The sequence below is a fragment of the Dermacentor variabilis genome, chromosome 7, assembly GCF_050947875.1.
Source record: "Dermacentor variabilis isolate Ectoservices chromosome 7, ASM5094787v1, whole genome shotgun sequence".
NCBI classification, from domain to species: domain Eukaryota; kingdom Metazoa; phylum Arthropoda; class Arachnida; order Ixodida; family Ixodidae; genus Dermacentor; species Dermacentor variabilis.
Window position 1 is genome coordinate 154111181 of NC_134574.1, and position 25916 is coordinate 154137096.

The following is a 25916-nucleotide window of genomic DNA, read 5'->3' on the forward strand; positions in this document are numbered from 1 at the left end:
CTGCCAAACGAACGAGGCACATACAGGTAGTATCCTTGCGCAGCAGAATATAGTTCTGGGCGTTAATTGTTGTGGGTGATTATTGACAGCATTAGAGAGATTTACTTTTGATCGTTATATGATACCCAACAGTGATACGCGACATGTTAAGACCGTTGTGTATGCACGTCGTATACCGCTGATTACTGTGGCGCGGTAAGCAGACGACGCACATTTCGATGAACCTTCGGTCTTCCTATCGGCTAACGAGTCGTACAGCTTCCACAGTGCAGCAAACTAACCCTGAGATGGGACAGGGGTAATTGGAGATCGCAAGGAGAGGCCTTCGTCCTGCAGTGGACACAAAATAGGCTGATGATGATGATGATGACGCGTGGGATGGAGTGTAGTTAATTTTCTGTCGGTAAAGACGGACTCTGTTGTTGTGTTCTAACAGAACCAAAGACCGAATATAACAAGTTTCAAAAAATTTTACTTAGCCACAGCGGCCCGAACATACCAGTGACGTCACACTGACCTACCAACGTTAGAGTTTCGGCGCAAAAATTTTTTTTAGAAAAGGAAAGCCTATTACCGCGAAATTAACAAAAAAATGCAGTTTTGAAAGAATACTTTAGCAGTCTGCTCAGTCGTTATGTACGTTAGGCAAGCCCAAAGGCGTACTGCAATTAGTACACTTCCGATTCGCCATAAAATTGGTGCTTTGCTGCTGCGTTTTTTTTTCTCTTTATTGCGACAGCAATGATACGGACACTACTGGCGAATCTCATACTAAAGCGCTCGCAGGTTAGTTCGCATATCTTAACCTAGTCCAGCAGCGGTGGCTCAGCGCGGCCCCGCGCGCCTTATCTTCGAGGCAATCTACGCTGGGTTCGAAGGCTAGCGGACCCAAGAATGCTCGTGGTATGGTATGCGCTGTGTTCTCGCCGAAGCGAGAGGCAGCACGAAGGGCAATTCGCTCGCCGCTGCCGTCGCTCTTCACGCTGCAGCGTTCGGACAGCGAGTGTCCGCCGCCATCCAATGAGATGTGTTCGTGTTTGCGTGCGCGCGCGTGACCGCGTGCGCGTTAATTCAGTTAGTAAGCGAATGTTTACGGCAGCTTATACAGCTGATGAAACAATTAACTTTACTTCGTATAGCTGTATAACAATTTGTTATCGCAGCCGAGGCTTGGCGGAACTGTGGCTTCTTTTTTCTTTCTTTCTTGGTTTATATAGTAATAGTGCTGCTATTGTTGCTTTCTTTATGCTGATCTTTCTTTTTCTGGTACGTGCATTGTCAGCCAACTAGACAACACACCGTTTTAAGGTTTTGTAGTGTACATGCATCCTTATCCGCTCCTGTAAAAGCCCTGTATACGTGACTGAAAGTATTCGTAAATAAATAAATAAGTAAATAAATAAATAAATAAATAAATAAATAAATAAATAAATAAATAACACGATTCCAATTTCCACAGCATGCTTTCCAAGGCATATACTCTAATCATAGAATAATTCCACCCAACGCACCCAGTAGTTTTTTCGCAGCACTTTTATTCCCGTCCTCGAATATGGCATACATAGGCAAGAAATAAGCGAAATTGACAATTTAATCCTACAGAGCACATGCTTCACAGACACGCACACCGGCTGTCCCTACTGAATGTTACTAAAGATAATTTTAAAAAATAACGGTGAAGTTTACGCGCACAGCGCCCACTTGTGCTGGCGTGCATTGTTCATGAGTACTGTTCATCGTGCATGCCTAATTATATTTAAGCTTAATTAGCTTTCGCTTAATTAATCGACAAAATCTTGATTGCAAATGTGGAGGATATCGAGAAACGACCAATAGCAGCATTCAAGTCTGGTTTGGTCATAATAAAGAAAATTCCTAACAATTAAATTATGGGGTTTTACGTGCCAAAACCACTTTCTGAGGTACGCCGTAGTGGAGGACTCCGTAAATTTCGACCACCTGGGGTTCTTTAACGTGCACCTAAATCTAAGTACACGGGTGTTTTCGCATTACGCCCCCATCGAAATGCGGTCGCCGTGGCCGGGATTCGTTCCCGCGACCTTGTGCTCAGCAGTCTAACACCATATATAGCCACTGAGCAACCACGGCGGGTAATTCCTAACATTTGATTTCTGTATTTCCAAAAACAGGAAGTAACCAGAAATAGGCTTGTAGCAGTTGAAAAACGAGCACAAGGGCACAAAAAAGGGAAGAAAAAGAAAGTGAGAGAACGTTTAGAAGCTGAACGGTATCAATATGTGTAAGCCAGTGAAACATAAAAGTTAAGTGAAAGCAGACAGTACAGAATACATGTGTTGTATATAAAGTTGAAAGAGAAAGCAGTGATCAAACTTCAGATATATATATATATATATATATATATATATATATATATATATATATAGGAAAAACCTAGATTGAAATTAAGCCACAGATAAATGCATTACTTACCTCAAAATTTAGCTTTCTAATTGTTTTGCTCGATTTTTCAGCCTACGTCTTGTTACTTCCCGTTTCTTGGCAGTGCTATGCTCAGTGGAGTGGCATTGCCTTCGTCCACGCAAAGACGTTTTCCCGTTTTGGTTCTCCATACTTCTCGAAATAACCAGCAGCGCGCACGTACACACACACACACACACACACACACACACACACACACACACACACACACACACACACACACACACACACACACACGCACGCACGCACACGCACAAACACACGCACAAACACACACACACACACACACACACACACACACACACACACACATTTTTGGTATTGAGGCACCGAACACTCCTGCCCGGAAAGTTTTGTTCTACTGCGGAGTCAATCCAGCCGGTCATGCGGGCTGTTGTAATGTCTACGTTCAGAGTTAACAAAACTCAGCAGAAGCAATATCGTCCAGACTAACAGGTACACTTTTATACTTTTGTCGTAACAGTGCAAGGGCTGCAAGCCATTGTTTTCTATTGAAGCAAATGTGTGACCGGGCTAGATGGAAGTCAGCGCCCTTGTCGGGGTGCCTCTCCTTTCTGTCATCCACCCGAAGGCCAAGCTTTGCAAATGGCCTTCGAGATTGGAAGGTTGCGCGTCGCCAGTTATTGGAGGCTATGGGTACGTTCGATTCGCCTGCACCACTTGAACCAGTTCGCCACGTGCTGCACCCTGCCATTCGTTTCAGCGGTGCAGCAACGGCGCGCGCAGAACCGCAACGTTCGTTTCAAAAGCTGCAGGAAAGGTGCAAGGCTGGTTCATGATTTTACTGCACCCGCTGTTAAGAACGGCCCGCTGAGATGCAAGTTTTGCCAGCCAGTTGCGAGAGCAGCGGCAACCTTGTCTCGGAACAGCACCGTTACGCTCTAGACTCGTCGCCATTGTGACTAAACGGGCTCGGCGGACCAACTATTGTTACTGAGCCCGCAGGAACGTCTACTGAGGCCCCTTCCCACGCGCCAAGACGCCAGACAATGGGCACCGGCGAAGTCCACTGTGCAACGTCCGCTCTGGAATTTAGAGGCGCCGGCTGGGGTTGGGCGTGACCATCTGGCTACGGGGACGCAGAACAATGGACAACACTACGGCCGCGTTGCGAAGGTCAGCTCCGAGTGTAGTGAAAGTGCGTACGTGTGTGTGTAAACTGTCCCGCGGAGAGGCGGCTTGTTTACAATGGCGTCGAATGTTTTGCCTCACCTAGGGATCTAGGGAACACGAAGTGATTAAAAACCGCTGTTGTGCGGCTGCTCAGGACACTCTCTCTCAAGCCGTCTTGTTAGACTGATGTACTTTCTCTCGCAGTCATGCTAGACTAATGTAGATACTGTAAATAAACCCATATTCCTCGTTCTCAATGAGAAGCAGTCCTTCCCTTCATCAACGTCCTCAGCGTGGATAAGTTGGACGACGGCATGGGCCAGCTACCTTCTAATTCATGCCGGACTCCAACCTTGACAACGGGTTACGAGCGATGGGACTGAGCCCCCAATCCTGACACCGCTCCACCGTCAGTGTGAAGTGCCGACTTGGTGCAGGCATACAGGTGCTAAGCAGTGGCACAGCAGACGACGCAGCACACGGGTGCGAGCACCGTTAAAACCCCGCTTATGCACATCCGATGTGTCTACGCAACTGTGGTGTGTATTTATGCCCCAGAAACCGATCACACCTGCAGTTCAGGACCTCTCAAACTTACGTACTCCGTGCACATTAGTATGACATAGCATAACACCTACACCACGTCTGCACCTTTGCAATCGTTTCGAGTGTTTCGCTGGGCCTGCACCTCCGGAATCGAGCTGCACAGTTTCTGAACTTCTGGTGAACCGCTGTGAACTGGTTCACAGTGGTGCAGGCAAATCAGACCCTATGAGCACAGTATAGTAGATTACGAGAATTATGTTTGAAACCGGTGGAGCGCTACCAGATACCAGAGGCCATGACTTGAAGAGTTGGCGAGATACGTTTGCGACCGCTGCAATCACTGGCGTAGCGGACTTTCTTTGACATTAGTTTTTTTATGGGTTTCTTCTTTTTCGTCGGAAAAAGGAATTGCACAGCACTAGTTTAAATGCTGTAACGGTCATTCTCTGAAATCCCTTGCCACTTTTAAGTAGCGCAATGTTCATTGGCACACTGCGCTGTTCATGTAAATGTCTCATTAACTGGCATATATCATTAACCACATTGCTGCAGCATTTGGTACTCCAGATAGGTGTGCATTTGTTTTCATGAATCTCGTTTATTCATTGTGCATTCACATTTATGTTTTCGAGTGGTTGTAGTTGCCATAACAGCTTTGCTAAAAAGAACTATGGACCGCAGATGCACAACCTCAAATTAAGGAGTGCATTGCCGTGAAACACAGAACAGATTCAATTATAGGGAAGTAGTATACGGCCCCAATTGGACTGGTTGCATTACAGAAAGTCAAGCTATGAGCTTGAACAAGTGACACAAAGGAAGGGTTCGAATGAAACCAGCTCTGTAGTAAATTCATTATGTGAAGTTTAGTTTTGTCGCCAGATTGTTGCCTTTTGACTGCTTATGGATTTCCTGTGTGCTAATATAAGGTGTATTCAGAAGCCTGTTAATTTTTCAAGTTCAAGCATTTTTCACAGCTGTGTCATCAATGTTATAATAACACAATCGTAGTCCATTTCCTAAAGTTGTCTCCATGACAAGGTGCATAAGAGTAGCAACAGGTGGGATGTCATAAAAAACGTTTGTTGGCGTTTTTCTTTCCAGGTATCCTTATTTGGTTTTCAGCCCTGAAGACATCCCAAACATATCTGCGTGTGCTTAAATGCCACAAATGTCCCTTTTTGTATTGCTGTGTAAGTTGTACTCTACACATTATGATGAAAAATGTAAGTATTGGAAAATTGGATGTGTGACAAAATGTGAAAAAAGAAAAAGAAGCTTCTAGTACACAGCAGAAAAACTAAATGAAGCAACTAGCACACAATGCGGTGAATGCGGTTGAAATGTGCCCAATTGATGTGAAAATGAGATAAGGCAGTGAAGACATGACGAATATGGCAGAGAAGAAACTTTTATTTAATTAATAAACATAGTACTGCCACACATAAAAAATGTGAAGAAAAACATGATAGTGACTTCTCTACTGGATATGCTACATATGCTACAGCAGCAATAAAAGGACGAGGGAACCTCTCTGCTATTTACAGCCAGTAAAACTTTCATTCCATGTGTGCTGATAATTGGAGGAAAATGTGTACACACTATTGTATGCTCAATCTTTGCAAAGAATAACCTTCACTAAACATAAGCACTCGGTATGCAAACGCTCGAAGAGTACTGCAGAATAAATAAGTATACAACCACGGCAACCCTGGCAGTGCAAAAAAATCTTAAAACTGGCTTTGATCACCTCACATGTTTAGGGAAGGGCATACACCACGATAGAGAGGCCAATTCAATCACAGGATATAGCTGACTCAAAACAGCAGTCTTGGCTGGACCTTACCAAACTTGCGCTATGGAGTTGCACAACTCTGCGCATAATAGCATACACCGGTAACTGACCTTATGCTTATTATAGCAACAAAACTGAAAATTTTTTTTCTGGTACTCGTCAATTAAGTCATTTCAGCATGATGAAATGAATTTATAATTGTGCCTTACTAGAATCAATTACTCAGACAAACACAAAAGTAATAAAATGGAAAAAAAGCACCGGTAGTTTGACAATAGCACCAGTGAGAAAATACCATACACTAAAATCACCAGGTGCCACATAAAATCATCAAGTCACATAAGTATGCCTGATGAAAGCCGAGACAAAGGAGCAAATTTAACGGAAAAAAGAAATTCATCCTTGCAGAGAAAATGAAGCGCCTACGAAGTGCTGGTACCTATGTGCTCTTAGTAAGCAGTGGAATGCTGCAACACAATCTATTGCAACATTTCCCTTGAAGGGAACCTAACAGTGCAAAAGACGGGATACATAGCGTACACGACAGATACGGCACTGTACGTCCACACTATATGTGCGGTCTTTTGTGCCGTTAGATTCCATTCCACACGCAGGAACCAGCCCAGTTAAGCACACTGCATTTTCCTTGCTTAGCAATACTTAAACATACACATCATGTGGACAAAGGAACACACAGAAGTACAGGACTTCATAGGTTGCCAACATATCCTTGCCAATATGCCATGATAAGGCAACTTAATTTGCAGCTCTTTTCAACGAACGATAAAACACTATTTTGTAGTGACTATCGTAGCTACCAGATCAACTGTCGCTACTTAAAAACAAGAAATGTAAGAAAACATACGGTGGTCCATTACCAAAACAATGGTTCAAAAAATTACCCTCAAATTACCAAAAGCTTTCAAACTAGACTTGGTTACACACTTTATAGACGCACACATACAAGAAAGTAAGACTCCTTTAAACTGCCGCATCTGATGAGTGATGAACAAGAACAGGGCTTCTTTACAAGGGATGACTGGAAAGACTCGCCAGTCTTTCCCTTTGGTGTGGCGATAAAAAATCAGCACAAAAAACTATAAAGCCTGATAGCAGCGCAACGTAGTCTTCCTGTCAGGTGGTGTTCGCAGATGAGACATGCACCCTCACACTTACCACAGAGATCATTCAACTGACACTAAGCTTTCTTTACACATGTGACTAGTTTTCTTGGCTACAGGTGCATGGTTCGACAGCTAAACATAATGGCTGAGAAAGCAAATCACCAGAACAGAGGCGTGGCTTGAAGCTGTTTGTTGACATGGCAAATGTGTTCATGACAGTCTGAACTCTTGAGCTCTCATTGAACTATGACATTAACCAACAACCAAATGACCGAATTTCAGCGTAAATTATCATCGAGTTTCGGAAAAGTATCTTTCCATGTCACTGAAGTAGTGCTACAACATTTTAACACACACGATAGGCAAAAGTCAGAATGATGCATGAATGGTGTACCCTCTTCTTTTCATCTTGTCAGAAACGTCAAAATGTACAGACAAGACAGTGCTTTTCTTTTCAATGAAATCTCTTTCAATGAATTGCCATACAAGCTTTCACACTTCAATGTAACTTCAAGAGCACTCACCGCACTTGCAAACTTTTCTTCCCCGCTAAGACACTACATATACATATAATGTAAAAAATGAAGTGGTAAAAAGAACTAGAACACGAAAATAATGGCAGGATGTATATTCAGCGTCAGATAAGCCTTGCTTAATGGCTGCCCTGTGCTCCACAGAGAATCTTGTACAAGCAATACTATCATGCCAATGCTTGTTCTTGCTCTGTATACAAGCACCTGTGGTGACAACTGGCGTGGTGCAGCACCCAGGCTTTCACCGGTATCTTTTGCAAGATGCGTTGCCCATGTCCAGTCTTCTCCTGTTGTGGTAATCTATGACGTGCACACTCTGAAATTTTATTTTTGAGGTTAACTTTGTTCAAACATAAGTGCGCCAGGAAGAGCATGAATTTCACCCTGTGGCAACACCTTGACAACCAAGGGAACACACGCAATACAATATTCCTGCTTCTTGCAAGTTGTGTGAAGTCGTTGTCACTGCAGAATAAGCACTGCAAATAATGTAACTAGAATTATAGCTTGTCCTAGTTTCCCTACACTTTTTTAACAGTAGGCATCAACGGGGTTTGATGTATCGGCCACTAAATATATCTTCATGTTCATGTGGCTTTGAAGCACTAATAGTACTTATGTAAAATGATATGTATGCTGCCTCAAGACATAACACTCTGCAAATTACTAGTGACACTACATAATGATTACAAGTTGTATTAAAAAAGAAAGAAAAAAGAAAAAGGACAAAACAAGTTCTTGAATAATGGTGCTACTGCCTAAGATGACCAATTACTAGAACATAGAAACAGAACCGAAGGCTATACAGACAGACTGTGATTTAACAAGCAGTGTGCAACTATCTGACGTGCAAAGAAAGCAAAGAAATCTACATGGCAGTCATCATAGGTTGGCAATCAACACTGTAATTCAATCCAGCTGAACTCAAGCGAAGGGCTGCTAAATGTGCTAGTGTCTTAAATGGTACATTTGTGAGCACAAACTTGATATGCTGCTGCAGCTCATACAGGGTGGGAAAAAGTTCCTTGCCCAATGATCTCATTCTGATTATGCGTTAAGTATTGATACAATAATTAAAATAACTGAAAATCAAGGAAGTAACTGATATGTCTTGCCCTGGGACTGGGACTGTGTTTTGTATCTCAGTTCCAACTCCAAGGAACTGTGCTCATTGCTGAAGTGATCATAGCACACATGCAGCAAATAGGTGGTAAGCCATTTGTGATATGTCAGTCAGTGATGACAAATATGTCTAAAATACAGCAGCTAACAACCTTTGTGCAAAATATACATATTAAGGTGAAATGACAGGCATTTCTGATCTCACCTTAACTAGGAAGTTACTTGTTTGCTTACTCTGCTTCACAACAGATGCAAACATTCTTTTGCTCAGAGAAGTCACAACAAGAATCTAGTGAACACACAGACCCCCATTATTGGAACAATGAGTGTCCAACTGGCACAATCCGCCAACAGCATGAACACCAGTGTTCTGATAGAAACTGAGATCATTTGAGAGTGGGCTAGTTGGTTAATCATTAACGTGAAATCGGTGAAGACTGTAGAATAAGGCAAGCTCGAAAAAAGTAAACTCATGCCAATTTGCACTTCAAGATGCGGTTAACTCAGCCACTAGGCACCTGAGCTGTGTGGGAAAGCCAGAGCTTTTGCCATCACAGTGTTTATTTGGAGGAAAACTTGGACCAAACTAACCTGTCCAATGCCTTGTTTCAAGGAAAGCGGGGAAAACATAAATGGATCTGCTGTGGAGGCTAGCAAGAGGTGGCTGGGGAAATGGTGAAGGTAATGAGCGAAAAAATAACATAATAGACACAACATTATTTTTTACAGTGAAGGGAAGTTCTGCTACGGTTTCTGTACGCCGGTGAATGCCGGCATGCGACGGCGTGGTTGCTATCAAATGTGAATGCAACACAGCATGCCTCAGAGCACAGAATTTGTTCTGGAACATAATGTCTATGTAAATAAAAGTTATCTTGTACACATATATAATCTAAATAGACAACTTACTGATGCTGTTTAATTTGGCCAGTAATCCGCAATTTTTTTTTCTTGCGTTGCCTTCTGCGGCTCCAAGTTGAAGGACAGCTAGAAATTAATACGGCTGCGGCAGTAAAAGGCGGCGGCGTGATTATGCCACACAGCCTGCGTAGAAGCTGTCATTAAGAACAGCGAACAAATAGACCCCCAGTATGGAAAGGTGTGAGAACTCGCTTGTACAACTTCGATGTCCTTGATGTGCATCAGCTTCTCAGACTGGCATACACCTGCAGATGACTTGTTTTCTCTAACTAATTTTGCTTAAAGTATAGGAGTACAGATTCCATGGTTCATTGACAAGAATACCAGATCTCAAGGTTCAAGAGAAGACAGGGCGTAAAGGCAGTAAGAACCAAGCTTGGCGACATTTGTCCACTACCCCATTTCAAAGGAGAAGCCATCACCATCCACCCGTACCGCAAACCTCTCGATGTCCTGTAGAAGATACAGTTAACACAACCCCCATGCGACTTCCTGGAGTAGCACATCGTGGTTGACAGCCATTATCGCGGCATGTGCATGCATCGTAGTGGTAGCTGACTGTGTACAATGCTACACAACAAATGCTTCATTTTTTTAGCCCCACTGCTGAGTTAACGTTTTGCCCTTTTACTTTACTTTTAAATCAGGATATGCAGTTGCAAAATACCTTCCCACTCTCCCCCTCATGCTACAGCAGTAGTCATGCCACATTCTTGCAAATGGGGTGTGTGTCCTAACATTGTCATGCCTTCATTTTTGTTTTAATTACTACAACCGACCATATTTATTGCACTGAAAAAGTATAGAGTGGCCCTTCATGTAATGTAATGAGCTGAACTAACACATGAGAGGCTACACAGCAATTAAATTTGTATTTCTTCTCATGTAACGGCATGCACGGGCAAGGTACTTATGTGTACTTGGACTGAACTCAATGAACTAACCATCTCAACAATACCGACGTGTCTAAAAACTCCTTAAAGGTGAAGAAACTCTGTGTGTTTTGGGGAACTCAACATCCATTTCATTTTGCTAAATGTTGTCCAATTAATGAACCACAAAAAGTGGAGTGTACAGCATTCGGCACATGCACTATAACCCATAGCCGCAATAACCAGATTATCAAACACTCACTTTTGAGAATACAATTGCTTTCAAAAGATTATGCATGACTCGGCACCAAATGCAAAATCTTGCTAAGTGATCTCATCTCCCAAAGTGATCGTCAATCGGATAATCATCAGCATTTCTCAGCTGCGTTGAGGCTCATCAATAAGCAGGAAAATGGGTATATACATTTTTTTTTTTTGCTTTCACGTAGACGTGCAATGGCCCAGAGCAGCAGAGCGGGACACACAGCCTAGAACGTAGAATGTTAACTGTGGCCTCCGAGATCGAGCGGCAAGCACACACCGTGCCACCCGATCTCATAGGTCATGCCTCAACTGCACTGTCTTTTCGTGGGCATGGTTACATGGCCCAGTGTGAATCAAAGACCACATGCCCCACTGCTTGCGTTTCCAATTAGTACTCTGCTCAAAAAGACACTTTCGAACTGCGATCTGTCAAGTGAACTTGATACACCGGACACTGGGCAGCCTTTTCAAGTTTGCACCGCTGATGCAGCTGCGGCATGTTTCCATTCATTTCTGTGAACTATCTTGGCAAGTCCACTTGCCAAAGTGACCCGAGCATTTCGGCATACCACATTCTCAAACTTGTAAACATTGCATGGCATGCTGCCACCTTGAAGTCGCAATGTGGGATGACAAATGAGTGGCAGCTTCACTCTGTATAGCTGTCAAAAAAAAAAAAAAAAAAAGAACATTCACACCACCGGTGGTGGCAGGGTGGGCAATGCATTCTTGGGGCTGGGAGGAACGGGAAGCTCACGCGCCTCCTCGCCATCGTCTGCTGCGTCGTCGCTGTCATCAGAGGACTGCGGTGGGTCTAGGGCTGTGTGCACTGTCAGCTGGACGTTGCGGTTCAGGCTGAATGCTGGGTAGAGTGCGGCGCTCGGTCCCTGCACAGGAGCTCCCAGTGCAATGGCCGGTCCCTGCCGTTCATCATTGACGTAGAAGCACAGCTGACGCCTGTCCAAATCGAGCAGTATTCCAATGACCGAGCCCCTCTCGACGCCACCGTCCACGCGGTGTTCGTGCCGGTCGGCATGAAGAAACCAAGACCTTTGGTGATCTATGTACATGCTCCATCCCTTGTCGTCTTTGCCTGCAAAATGTTTAACAAGACAGCACTGACTAAATTATAACTTAGCCTCTAAAGTCTAGCTATCCTATATTATTTAGACTAATCCGTAGTTTTAAACACTGGGAAAAACAAACCGAACAGTACTTGAAGAAGTTTTAGAAAACAGAGTCGTTTCTTTCCTAAACATTCACACCACTACTAACACTATTCGTTTCTGAATCAGTAATGTGGTTCACTTCAACACTCTTCTGCAATTTATAGAGAAAAAAAAAAAAGAGCCACTGCCTTGCCTGAAAGGCAAAGCATTGATATCAATAGCTCAGTATCGGACTATACGAAGCAACATTTGCAGCTTAATCTGCCGTGTAAATTTCGGTAAATATTCGCTTACAAATTAAATTAACTAGCAAGCTGCCATGTGCGCACAGGCAAACACGGACAGATCTTCCTCGGCGACCGCGAGCACTCGCTGGCGCGATGAAGAGCGCCGGCAGCGGAGAGCCATCGCTCCGTGCTGCCGCTCGCTTAACCGCGCCTTCGAAAGTTGAGATTACACGACCCCAAACCCACCTTAGGCGCGAGGGGAGACACGCGCATGAAGCCACCAGCCATCACGACTCGCCCTTGAACTTTGCACCCGCCGCAAATTACCTTCAAGCTACGGCGCGCGGACCGCGTGTGAGCTCTTCCGCGCGGGCAGTCGTGCAGCCATGCGGTGCTACGGTCGGGCCACGGAGCAAGAAACATTTAGGAGTGCAAACTCCGCTGTTTGCGGCGACCAGAAAAAGTCACATGCCCGCGGAGCCATTATCGTGCTGGCGGCGCCTGGCGGCCTGGAAAGAAATCACCGCCGTTGAGAGCGCACTGGAGCCGCCTGCCCGGGCGCTGCATTTTTCTTTTTCGCTGCGGCTTCTACGACGCGCCGCATGGCGCCGCCACTGTATATGGCCCCGTCGGCGCATACAACAATTGTGACCTTATCTGGTCGCCCGCGCTCGCTCGCGCTGACGGGAGTTTCACCTCCTAAATGTCTTACTCCGTGGGTCGGGCTAAAGAAGGAGATGCATGCCCTCACCCTCTAGAGCGCACTGATCACGTAACTTCCAACACTGGGCACGCGGGAAGACGGTGCGAGTCCAGCCACCGTCGTTTTGGGCTCACCCTCGAACGCTTTTCCTAGCACAGGCCGCAAGGCGCATCTTGCCGAGCTTGGGACTTTATACGGAACATTACAGGAGATTACTTCTGAGGTAAGACGAGAACGGCTGCGTAGAGCTAGTAGTGGAAATCAAAAGGCTTATATATAGTTGCCTGCTTTTTATTCCGACTTCTCAGCAGCGACAAACCGCTCTCAGTAAATCATGCGTGGGACAGCCAACTGTCGCCGATTCGTGCTCGGGGACTTTGCGCGTACGCGTTTTTTGCGCGCCAGGCGATCATTATCATCATCACCGCTCATTTGGAATCCCCTAGCGTGTGATGCGTGCGTTCGCGCTCCCTCTCCCACTATACTCACTGCGTCGCCTTCTGTATCTGCTCCTATGGGTGGGCAGCGCAACCCGAACGAAGGACGAGAGGAAGTACAAAACACGAGCGGACGAAGGACGAGAGGAAGTACATCCTTCGTCCGGGTTGCGCTGCCCACCCATAGGAACATGTTCAATCACCAACTCGCCCAGCTTGCCGTCTTAATTCTGTATCTGCGGCACGCGATGCAGCATGTTACCGAATGGGCAAGGTCGGCGCCACTTTATAGAGACGCAGCTCGCGCCGCAATTCTTCGCGCCCATTCCATCGCCGGAGGCTCTATTCTGGGCATTCCGCCGTTATTTATGGAGCACGACCGTACGGCGTTACGCGAACATCACGGCGCCGTGGAAAGCGTTATCTCACGTAAATTCACGCCAGTGACGCCGCCCAACATCGACGTTCTGCCGGATAAAATGCCACGGAAGAAACGATATACCGGCGGTGTTGACAAGAGAAAGCAAAGCACTTTTTAGAAAAAGAAAAACAGCCACCAGTTAAAAACCTGTCAAGTCGTGGCTATCCGGGAAACGGAATGAGTCGTCCAGGCAGGAAGGTCGCAACGCGCATGTTTTTTTCCAATCTCGGGTAAACCATAAGCCTGCACCTCCCAGGTGAAAAGCGCGCGGTTCCGATGCCGCACTATCGCCGTCTCATCAAACGCAAGAGCTGCAGTACAATATTATTCACTATATAGTTCATGGCGTGATTTTTTCGCAGTGCGATGCATCGAAGCGCGAAAAAGAAACATAACGAGGGGTCAGCGAAAGCCGGACAACCACGACCATCCGCTAAGCAACACTTCGGTGCTTCGCGCTGCACCAATCACGCCACGAACTTGGAACCAACTCGCCCAAATCGTTATGCTCACGCCATTTGTGACCGCTCCCACCGCGCATCTGCCCCTTGCTTCACTTCGCTACTTGGTTGCCGTAAGAATCCAACATTAGGGAGTTCTAGCTTGTCCGCCAACGTAGTAGCGTTTGCGGAGTATACCGCGTTATTACCAGAGAGGTGTATGTGGCAGCAACAACACTGGTATAGCGAAATCTGGCGACGTAAGTGTCTAATCAGAGAGCACCCTGTTGAAACTCCTGTTTCAAGCACGGTGTCGAAACGAAATGTTTTTCGTTCTGGTTTTAGTTCCGTTCCAATGAAAAACGTGCCGCTCCGGTTCTGTTCCGGAACGAAGAGAGAGAGAGAGAGAGAGAAATGATCTGTAACGGTTCATAAGGGTTTTGGTTCGCATTGAAACATTTTCGAAGCAAAGTAAAGATAAAAGCATAGCACTTATTTTTCTCAATAAGTGAATTATGAATTCTGAGATCATGCTCAGTGTCATAAGTCAAGGCACTGAGCATGATCTCAGAAGCAGCACGTCGTCGATGGTACTCGCTGGAATGTGAGACCGCTGTCCTGATAAAACCAACATAAACGAACGATAAAACTTCGGTAACAAAGCGTTGTTCCCATAGAAAACGAAACTATGAGCCCTTCAGAGTGCTAGCCCTGGGCTTTGCTAAGATGCCGACCTGCTAGTGCACCGAGCGGCAGGCTTAGATTCGTGGAGCGCTCGACCGGCTATCGCCCGCGCTATCCCTGCCTGAAATACGCGCAATCTTGACGTTGCCTTACGTCGGTTGTTTCGGATTGCCGACTTTCCCCTTGAACCGAAAACCGATCAAAAGGTTTCGGAACCGAAATACTTTTGATCGGTTTTCGGTTACACCCCGAAACAAAATAATAAAAGTTCCCGTTACGTTTCTTGTTCCGGTCAAAAATATCGTTCTTTTTCGTTTTTCGTTCCGTTTCGACACACTGGTTTCAAGTATTGTGGTAGCGTCGTCTGCTACGCAGACCGGCAACGAGGAAAAGCTGCTCAGGAGGGCGCGTGCCACGCAGCGTGCGGTGTATGCGCGCGAGATAGAAAATAAACGTGAAGATGAGCTGATGCACTGGGTCTCTGTCTGAAGGCGTGTCCGTCCCCGGCGTCGCGGAAGGCTCCTTTTTCCAATTAAGGCTCTCGCCTTTAAACACGCTCAACAGTAATGCTGCGGTGACTTGCACATTCCACTTCACTGCTAGTGTAAAGCGTAGGCAGCGACAAAAAGCGTTTTAGTTTGTCCGCAAACGTCTTGCTGTTTGCGCATTATACAGGACTACCGGAGGCGTAAACGTAAGCGGTCAGGCTGGTACGTGGCGCCAACTGGTAGCGCAGAGGTCAACCAGACAAACATAGGGGTATTATTGCAGTGAACCAGTCTATAGTACTTTGCTGCTGGGATAAATTTTCGGCAGCGGCATAATCGTGACATCGCCTGTTTAAATGTTGTTTTTCTAGACGAGAACACTTGTAGAACACGAGACGTGTCTATAAGGTATTATGGTTAGACGAAGCGTCACACGACGTCGCTACAAATGTCCGGTAACCCGGAATTACGAAGTCACTGCCGTATACCGAACACGCTAAACCTCTTTATAGTCCCTAACGTGCCGTACTTTTACACTTTTCCTTCGGCGATAACACACGCACGACAAAATATTCCAAACGCATTTGTAGTTCGACGAACAGTCACAAAGATGTCCCCACCTGCAGCTTTAAGACTGCCGTCCATGTATGGGCGGCTCCGGTAACCCGTAAACGGCAAGAAATTTGCGTTCACGGTGAAAAGCAGCGCACACTGAACACCAACTTGCGCCGCTTTTCACTACGAACGTAAACCAACTTGCCCGACTTTCAGCCTTATGATGTTTAAAGAATGTTGCGGACGAGCTAGAACTTTCTATTAAAAAGAAAAGAAGGGATGGGGCGTGGTTGCACTCACCCAACATAACATCCTTGGCAGCATCGGCGCGCGCCACTCCAACGACGACGTCAGCGTTGTTGTCGCAGCGGTCCACGGTGACCTCCCAGTAGTGGACACCGCGGGAGAAGCACAGGGAGCCAAGAACGACGCGGTGCTCGTAGCTCTCGCAGCGAGCCGTGGCGTTCTCCTCCGACAGCACTATGTCGGGATGGCACGCCACCGGGTCCAACGCGAACCACGCCACTGCACGGCAAAGAAAACAGAGCGTCCCGTCTCGTCGTTTCGCCGGAACTTTACTGCCGTTCGTCGTGTTACTTGGACACACGACGTTTACACGAACGTCACAATGTCAGGTTTGTGTAAACGCTAGCGGGTTGGGTCGAGCGAGCGTCGAGCCGAGCGAGCGTCGGACCGAGCGAGCGTCGAGCTGGGCTCGGTCAACCCGTGTGCCGTGGGGGCGGGTTGACTCGACCAACTCGATCGGCAAGATGCACATAAACGCGATCAGGTCCGGGTAGATCAGCTCTCGACTTCTGACTCAACCTGCTCGCGTCGAGTTCACGTAGACGAAGCTACTGTAACATCAATCTTCATCTGCGGATTTGGTTGATCCTAAGCACCCTCGATCGTTACGGAGTGGTATCACTCGAGTGACAGATTTATCAGCTCAGTTCGCGCCCGCGTGTGTCGCGACCTGGATTGGCAGCGGGTGCATCGATGCTGATGATGAATGATAATAGGCTCGTAAACGACGGTAAGACAAGTTTCCACGACCAGCGACGTGAAGAAGACTACGGAGCAGCGAATGGGAACACCGGCACGACAGGCAAATAAAACCTAAAGGAGTTATAGTAATACTATAGGAGCTTTACGAGCAAGCCGCGTACGCGACGCCGCGATCCGTATCGGTAGACCCAGCCCCAGCTGTGCCCACTTCAAGAACCAAATTACGGGAGCAGAACGAATTTGGACGTCTACTTTGTGAGCGATACAACGTGACCTGGTCTGGCTGCCGTTCGGCGGAGATGACCGTATTGTATGCGTGTAATCAACGAGATTGCGAGTAATTCCCTTAATGTACGATACATGTAGCGCGAGTGCACACACACAAAGCCCGATGTGGGTGGCGAAAAAATGCGGGGAATTTCTTTCCGACCACTTCTTGATGATCAAAGGTGCGTGCGCTACTGGTTTATTATTGTTATTATAGCGCTCTTTTGTAGCCCTTAGAGGGCGAAGTCGGTGATTAGACGAGTAGTTGCTTATAGCAGACCCGTTACGAAAATGCAGAGAAAGACGAGAGTGCCAGCGACGGACACGCATCATCGGAGCCGCAATGTCACGGGTGCTCGACCGAGATTGCGGACATATCGCGCGCAAAGGTTCATTACCGGCTGATAGTCGCGCGAGTGCGTGCGAGGGAAAGAATAAGCGTCTCTCTTTAATATCTAGTCCGGTGCATTATGGATCCAGGGGGGGTTTACAGGAGTTGCCTTAATTTGGTCAGGTTGGCCCACAGCTGACTGGTGGAAAGGCAGCTCGCGCAAAGGTGACAGCGACAAAGGTCCCGCGCGCTGCGTTTTCGCTGTCGCCGTCGTATTTGCGCCGAGTTCTCACATTTACAGGAAGCCGAAGTCTGCTCCTCTTTCATTGGGAGCAAAGCGGCATCAAGCGGAACACTATGCCCTACAGCTAGCCTTTCTCGAAACAAGAACTAAAAGGCCGCCTCAGGCTTGCTGCAAACGCTGCCCCATGGAGAAGTCCCTTTTATTTGGCTAATTTGAACCTATATGCCTATTTATACCGAGCAGTGGCGTGGCCAGATGGGAGGGGAAGGGGTGCACGTGCCCCTCCTCCTCCTCCTTCGCCTTTTCCTTTTCACCCCTCCCCCTCGGTCAAGCGAGTGCTATCCCCTAAAACAATATCTGGTTACGCCACTGATACCCAGTGAGAACACTGGTTAAAAAAGGTTTCCCTCGCACACACTTCAAGCGACGGGAGATCTCCCATAGTGAGCAGAGGATCTTGATCACAGCGTGGCCCTCCGAGATTGCGCGCGCACACTTTTGCCCCCGATGCAATCTCGGAGGCCACTACCACAGCCAAGTGTTGCGCGCAGTGACGGACCATGTGCACTCCGCGAGACCCGCAAGGGACCACGTACCCTCGGCCGTGTGCAGCACGATGACGTCACTGTAGGGACCTTCCCCGGTGGAGTTGTAGGCCTTGACTCGGGCCCGGTATGCGCTGTTGAAGTGCAGCCCGTCCACAGTGCAGAGCGTCTCCTTGCCGCAGTACACCTCCTGCGGGCACAGTCATCATCATCATAAAAGCTTTATTATACATACAGACTGAGGAGTTTGGAGCATGCAGGATCCCGGGTCCCCCGCACGCACTCAAACGTTTATGTTACTTCGGTCCCCAACTCTACCAAAAACAACGAGCACGCACGCGTTCTGCAGCAAACACTCAATTGCAAAGTAAGTGTAAGTGTTATATATCCTGAAAACCTTCATCATACCTTGCTGGTGAAGCAGCGCATTGACGCGGACACAGTGAAGACACACAAAAAAACACGACACTCGCTGCTCGTCGTCGCAGCGAGTGTCGTCTTGTGTGTCTTCACTGTGTCCGTGTCAGTGCGCTGCTTCACCAGCAAGGTATGATGATTACTCACCAACTAGCCCAACATTCCACTTTACTGATCCTGAAAACCTGTTTGTTTCACCTTACTTGTGGGTCTTTCTCTAAATGCTATTGTAGTGCTTCTGTTGGTGAGTATAACTGTGCAAAAGCTTTTCTGTTTTACTGGTTATGTTTTGTTCGCCCCTACGCAATGCCTTTATGGCGATGTAGGTACTGTGTAAATAAATAAATAAATAAATAAATAAATAAATAAATAAATAAATAAATAAATATGTCACAATATATCACTGTATATCACAATTACAGTCGAACCAGACTACAACGAACCCCCTTACGCGCGAAATGTTATAGTTCGGTTTATCAGGGCAATTCGATATACACAAACTCGCCTATATATGACAAACTAAAACGAACTTTTGGGATGCTTTTGTTGTCCGTCTCCAGTGAACAAAAGAAAAAAAATAATGTTAAATTCTGGTGCATAATTTACGTGCCAAACTCACGATCTGATTCAGAGGCATGTCATCGCGAGGGGGCGGGGCGGGGGGCTCGAGGTGCGGGGGCTCCGGATTAATTTGAACCACCCGGGGTTCTTTAACGTGCACCTAAATCTGAGTACAGGTGCTTTCTTGCATTTCGCCCCCCTTCGAAACGCTGCGAAACGCTTTACTAAAAAACAGTAAATCAATAAAACAAAAGGTCGGCTGCACACAGACGGTCGCGCGTTTGTTTCTGTCGAGACGGCACGACCGCCACCACGTGACTCTGCTCCACCAATAGGGACGCACAGACCTCATCGCCTGCCCTCGCAGGAGGGCTCTGGCGGAAAGGTAAAAGAATGCCACTGCCTTTAATTTTATTCAGGAGACTTAGCGGCAGCAGCACCCGCTTGAGAAGCGGAATTCAGCCAACATATATAGTTTCGCACGGCGATGTTGCGATAGCCAGTGTCCCGTATCTTAAGGTACACGATACACTTATTTCATGTATAACAATACAGATGCCCAAAGAATATCTAAGATAGCATCTAAGATGCGTGTATCTTCCATACTGCCCAGCATTGCAATGTAGGTGAATTCCAACAGTCTTTCCATGGCAAGTTTTTCATGTGGTGCTGGGAAGCCAACAGCTTTTCCCATCGGGGACTGTTTGCGCTGCGAAAAAGTTTTCAGAGTGCGGAAAAACTGACATGAAGCTTCGAAACGGGCCGACGCAGAAAGTTGAACAAGTTGGAAACTTGTCATGAAAGTTGGAAACTTGACATGATTGAATACTTCTAACGCTTTCAACAAAGTAAGTGGGACAAGGGCTTCTCCGTGGCGGTGTTCCTTAAGGAACGCTGTCAAAGAGAATTACGTCACTGCTTCCTTTTCTCTTACTTCGAGGGCCTGCATCGGATTGTGCTTAGCGCGTGCTTTATAAAGTACATCATCGTAGTGTTTGAAATAACAAAGCACAATTAATAAAACTCTGGCAATGGAGTTACAGTGTGAAAGGATCACTGGGGGCCCATACCAAAGATCAGTAAAATCTGGCCGGTAGGTTTTTTTTCTTTCTTTCGCGCCTTAATGGGTTAAAAGCGCCGGGAATATTCAATTATCGCACGGGGTCCATTATCGGTCGATGGGCTTTGCTGTTAATGCTTCCACGTTAATGAATGCCTGGCGCGGACCGAGGACTCAAAGTCACGCATGCAGCAACGCGATGGCCAACCATACTTCAGTGAGCTTTTTGTCAAAACGACGTCCTACGCCGGACGATGTAGGCCCACGCGGGAGGTCGCGAAAGTGTAGCTACCGGAGGGAGCGACCACGGGATCGAAAGACCAGACAGATCGCGCGAACAAACTATACGCGAGCACGGCACTGGATCGCGTCTTGAGTGATTCGCAGTATGCGAGTGGGAAAGGCACGCGCGAAACGGCGTACTTTAAGGAAGCGTAAGGAGCGAGACGTAAAGAGAGGTAGGAGAGGGCGCAGATTACAAACTTAGATTGCGTGAAACGCCGTGAAGTCAAGGTAATTGCATACTTCCAGCATGCGCCACTTGGAAGAGGCGCGAAAACGCAAATAATCTGTCTGCCAAATACCACCGTCCCACCTTTGCATTTCCGTACGACAGGGGGAAAACTCATGACACGACAGAAATGAAAAAAAGAAGGAAAAAGAACTGCAAAAAACGAAAGAAAAAGAAACGCAAACGGAATAACTGAGAGCAAGGAAGTGAAAAACCGGGGAAAGAAAAAAAAAAAACTGATTCCGTTCTTTTTGTTGAATTTTAAGCTGCAATTTACTCGTTCAGTATGAGCCAACTACCCCGCCATAGAGTATTCCGGCGTACTTCGTTTTTTCATCGCTTCTCTGCTTCCCGAATTTGAACAATAGTAGAGAGAGAGAGAGAGATAGAGAGAGAGAGAGAGAGAGAGAGAGAGAGAGAGAGAGAGAGAGATAATTAAGCAAAGAAGGAACTTTGAGGAAGTCCCCAAACATCGGACTAGAACGCGTCGGACAACACTGAAATGAAATGTCGTATAGCGTAATAATACCAGAAATAAAGCTCTGCATAACAATGGCGTGGAGTGTGGAGCGACACTGAACGAGGCTTTCAGGGGGCACACGAAGCGCGGAACTGAGGAAGAGGCGCCCGCGAAACGCCAGTTCCGTGGACTCGCCGCTCTTCAAAAGAGCCTGCGCGTGTGTAGTCTATTCGCGCGTGTACCGTACGCGGAGAACCCGTATGCGAGGACGGGTACGGCGCGAAAGGAGGTGAAAATAAAAAAGAAAACAAAAGAAAAGAGAACAATGAAAAACGCGCGCGCCCCCCTCCAGTGCTGGCTGGAGCTTACACAACTCTTCAGCGGACCGAGCACGGTCTGTGCTGAAGTGCATCGACTTGGACAGGCACAACGCGTGGGCGCCTCGCTGCGTTCAGCCAACTGTCGGGGCGGATCACCCGGTCGTGCAGCGACGCTTCGTGCCCCCCTCCATCTCCCCCCTCTTCCCCTCCCCCCAATGAACTCGCCTCAACCAACACCCTCTATGTGCCTCGACACTCCCCTACACCGGGGGCGAGGAGGAGGAGGCAGTGACGGCGCGATGGCGGCCAAGCAGCCGCCGACTCGGCAGTGCTAGTTTCGAACGAGCAGCACCCGCCTCCACGTCGCGGCCCCGTGTGCCGACACCGGCTGGTGCTGACACTCATTTAAAAAGGGGGAAAAGAAAAGAAAGAGAAAAAAGTATCTGTGGCGATTTAGCAGTAAATGCGAGAGAAATGGGCGTTAGCATTACGTCGCGCCTCTTCAGAGTCCCGGATCCATGATATAAACCAAGGTGTCCACAACATCGCAAAGTGTTGTTTATTAGCTCACTGGACACACGTCCTGCTTTTTTTTTTTTTTTTTTGCAGAAGCGAAGTGCAACTGATGGTGGCCCGGAGCAGACTAGCGTCAGCTCCTCTCTATATATAGTCATATCATAAAAAGCCAACAAACACTGACACCGAGGTCAACATAGGGGAAATTACTTGTGCTTAATAAATGAAATAAAGAAACGATAAATTATTGGAAATGAAAGTGGATGAAAAAAAAATAGAAACTTGCCGGAGGTGGGGAGCGATATCACAACCTTCGCATTTCGCGTGCGATGCTCTACCAATTGAGCTTCCGCGGCGCTGTTTCCCCATCCTCTTTCTTGGGTTGCAGCTCCGTTTTGCTACATTGCGGTAGCACACGTATATATATATATATATATATATATATATATATATATATATATATATATATATATATATATATATATATATATATATATTACTTGAAGCGTTCGTGACGAGCCAGCAGTCGTTTGCGTACATTTAGCCATTCTGGAGAAATTTGTCTCGTTCGTAGTAGTTCACGCACCTTGCATGTGCTTGCCTATGTACTATATACCGTACATCAGTGGTGCACGGAGTAGTCGGCGCGAAACGGCCAAAACGTTACCCACATTCGCTCGTTCAAAGTGCGCGCACCTATACAACCGGAAGCGGGAGTGTGGCTTACACTCAACAAATAAGGCGATTTGGGGCCTTCTATATAGTGCGCATGTAGGACAAAGAAAAAATGGCGTCGAAATGAAGCCTGTATACAAAAAAAATATACGCAATGACTTAGCGTATAGTAATATAAATAATGCGCAATTAGCGCCGAAAGGGCGAAATTGAAGCCAGATGGTCCGATGCCAAAGGAAGAGCATGCCCAGATATGCGCGCCAATCCCGAAGGTAGAGCAGTCTAAACAACAAACCACATGATACACTATAATGAGCCCAAGATGACCTTGTATTTCTTTGATGTCAAACGCCGTCCAGTCACCCTTGATTTATTTGCTTTTGTTTTGTTTTTCTTCTTCTTGTGAGTAATAAAAGTGTGGATCGCTCTTCTAAACACCACTGTGTTTCACGCTCACCGAATGTCAACGTGTATGGAAGGCAGTTTTGTGGACCGAGCGCATTGCTGCACCGTCTCGCACACATGCGACGTTCCCCGAATGACCCATGTGGCAGCGCGCGCCGGCGCGTCCAGCACAAGTCACGCAACCGCATTTTATTTTTTTTAAAGCGAAAGCTTTACTGGGCCGCGAACTTGCGATTTCGCCGTGATCGTGCTCCGAGGAGGCACATGACGTCACACCGCGTTCCTCGTCGTTGCGCTCGCCTCCGCTCGCTTCGATAGCTGCGTCGCATGCCTGATAACATGTCGGAGGACTGAAAAGGAGAGCTCGCGTGCGGCGAACGCACAGTTGAGGCGGCAGTATGGACGGCGACAATTCTGATAAGCAGGAGGAGGCCTGGAATCGACATCGGAACGAGACGAAGAGAAAACGAATCGCCCGGGAAACAGACGAACAGCGCGGCGAACGACTGGCTAAACGCCGCAACATAGCCAGACAACCAGACTAACCTGGGCTTGCAATCAACATTAACCAAGGCTAACCATGCTATGCCTTAGCTTTCGCTACGTATATCCTGGCACAGCCAATGCCAATTTCTTATTCCCGTCGCGGTATATCCTGGAACAGCCGAGCTAAGGCACTGCCAATTTCTTACTCCCGTTGCGCGCGCGGCGGTATGCATGCTCGCGCGATCTCTCGACGGGAACGAGACACGAGCCGACGCCGTGACAAAAAGTGCAGCCATCCCTGCTGCACATCTCCGCGGCGTGCGGTGTAGTACACACACACACGTCTGTTATAGCAGGAACCGCGAGAAAGAGAGAGAGAGAGAGAGGAACCGCGCGCGTCCTCGTCCATCTTATCGCACGAGTCCTACTCATTCGATTATACGCCTCGCCGTCACATACCGACGGGCTAACGGGGCTCGCGGGCGGCCGCAAAAAGGGAGAGGAACGAGAGAGCACACCGCGCCGAGCCAGAAAACCCAATAAAGCTAATGCTCAGAGCGCGGCGAGCCCGCGGAAGGCCCCATCCATCCACCTGACCCTCAGCACGGTGTTGGGTCGGGGAGCCCAGCGGCGGTCGGCAGAATGACCGCCGCGCCGCATTGCGCCGTGCGGAACTGCAGCCCACGCTCGTTTCATACAAGCACTACTACGGCGCAACCGTTCGCGGATGCCCTTTCAAACCGAGCGCGCGCACGAGAAGTTGTGGCGCGTCTGTCTGGAGCACTTGCCGTGCATGCAGTCGGAGCCGGTGTTTTTTTTTAGAGGACGGTGCGTGGTGGCGTGGACCCCGACAGCTCCCGTCACGTGCAGGGACTCGCAGAACGCGCGTCGCCGCGTACGCGCCGACGCATTAACAGCCAGTCGAGACCAGGACGTAACGAAAAAAAAAAAAAACCGGGGGTGAGACGTCGCGTGGTTGCCACGCGGTACATATAGCTTAGCTGGGTATTGCACGCGGCGCTCCTATACGTATATATATACGACCACGCCATTACGCCATCCCTCTCGCGGGCGCAAGGACGCTCACAAGACACCGTGCGACATCCTCGAGCAGCCCGCAGCTTCGCCACACAGCCGCTGCTACGTGTCTGCGGGGCCGGGTGACCAACTTTTTCGAGAAAGTCCCTCCGTACTCAGTCGCTTAATAGTAAACACATGTTTAAAAAAAGAAACCTGTCGCTATTGAGTGTTTAAGAACTTAGTCGACACATGCTTCCTGCATGCCTATTCGAGGAGCGAAAAGGCATATGTAGTCAGATCACAAGAAGCTAACAAACAATGACACCATAGACAGCACAGGGGAAATTTCCCCCTATGCTGTCCCTGGTGTCATTGTTTGTCGGCTTCTTATGACATGACTAGTAATCAATCGGGCCCCTCGGTTTCCTTTCTTCTCGTTTATTATACAGATGGTGAGTACTTTCAGATTGTAAGCGCTAATACTGTTTTGAACTTTTTAATAGACCGAGAAGATATTTAGGACAAAAGGCGCGCGCTGTGAATCAAAATATGTTCTTTTTGTTTCCGCGTGTTCCCATTCACAAAATTTCTGAGGTATGTAATTCAGTCAAGAAGACAACAGCTGGGTTGAGCGAAGTTTGGCTGTTGGGCGTTGTGCACCTCTACCTTGCATATACGGCACAGATGCGGCATACAATATACCTACATATACACGTGACATCATTGCGACGGCGAACATTCACCTGGAGTGTCCATACATGTAACGGCTACCGCAGTATCAGTTCTCTACTCTGTCCCCTCTGCTATCCTCTCTCTCTCTCCAGACGTTAACTGCATGACATATGTCATTAAGTAGCGAGCGCCCACTTTTTCAAGAAAGAAAAACGCAAGCAAACGAGGTAATGGTCGTTGTTTGAGGACAACCCGCGCACCCCAAATGGTGCGTAACTTTATTTTTCATTATTATTATTTTAGAGCGATCGCCCGTATGCAATTCTGGCGTTAAGTATAAAGATTCATTTGCATTTTCATTTCCCTCGTGGCACCATTCATTGTTGTCCCCATACATATGATTCTCCGAACACGCAAATCCGTAACCACTCTATCACAGTCACACATGTCAGAAAAAAAAAAGAAAAAAAAAGAAGAGATAGATAGATAGATAGATAGATAGATAGATAGATAGATAGATAGA

The 25916-nt window shown here is 47.3% G+C and overlaps 1 protein-coding gene across 1 annotated transcript in view; it reads right to left on the bottom strand.

Annotated features, from left to right (window-relative positions):
* Positions 1-5537: 5537 nt before the first annotated feature.
* Positions 5538-25916, bottom strand: part of Trim9 (E3 ubiquitin-protein ligase Trim9) — a 259700-nt gene continuing 239321 nt past the window's right edge. Inside the window, exons 6-8 of the mRNA XM_075699731.1 lie at positions 18342-18480; positions 16196-16420; positions 5538-11864 (exon numbers count right to left, since the gene is read on the bottom strand). Coding sequence (XP_075555846.1) covers positions 11464-11864; positions 16196-16420; positions 18342-18480 — 765 coding nt within the window. The 3' untranslated portion in view covers positions 5538-11463. The remainder of the gene's footprint in view (positions 11865-16195; positions 16421-18341; positions 18481-25916) is intronic.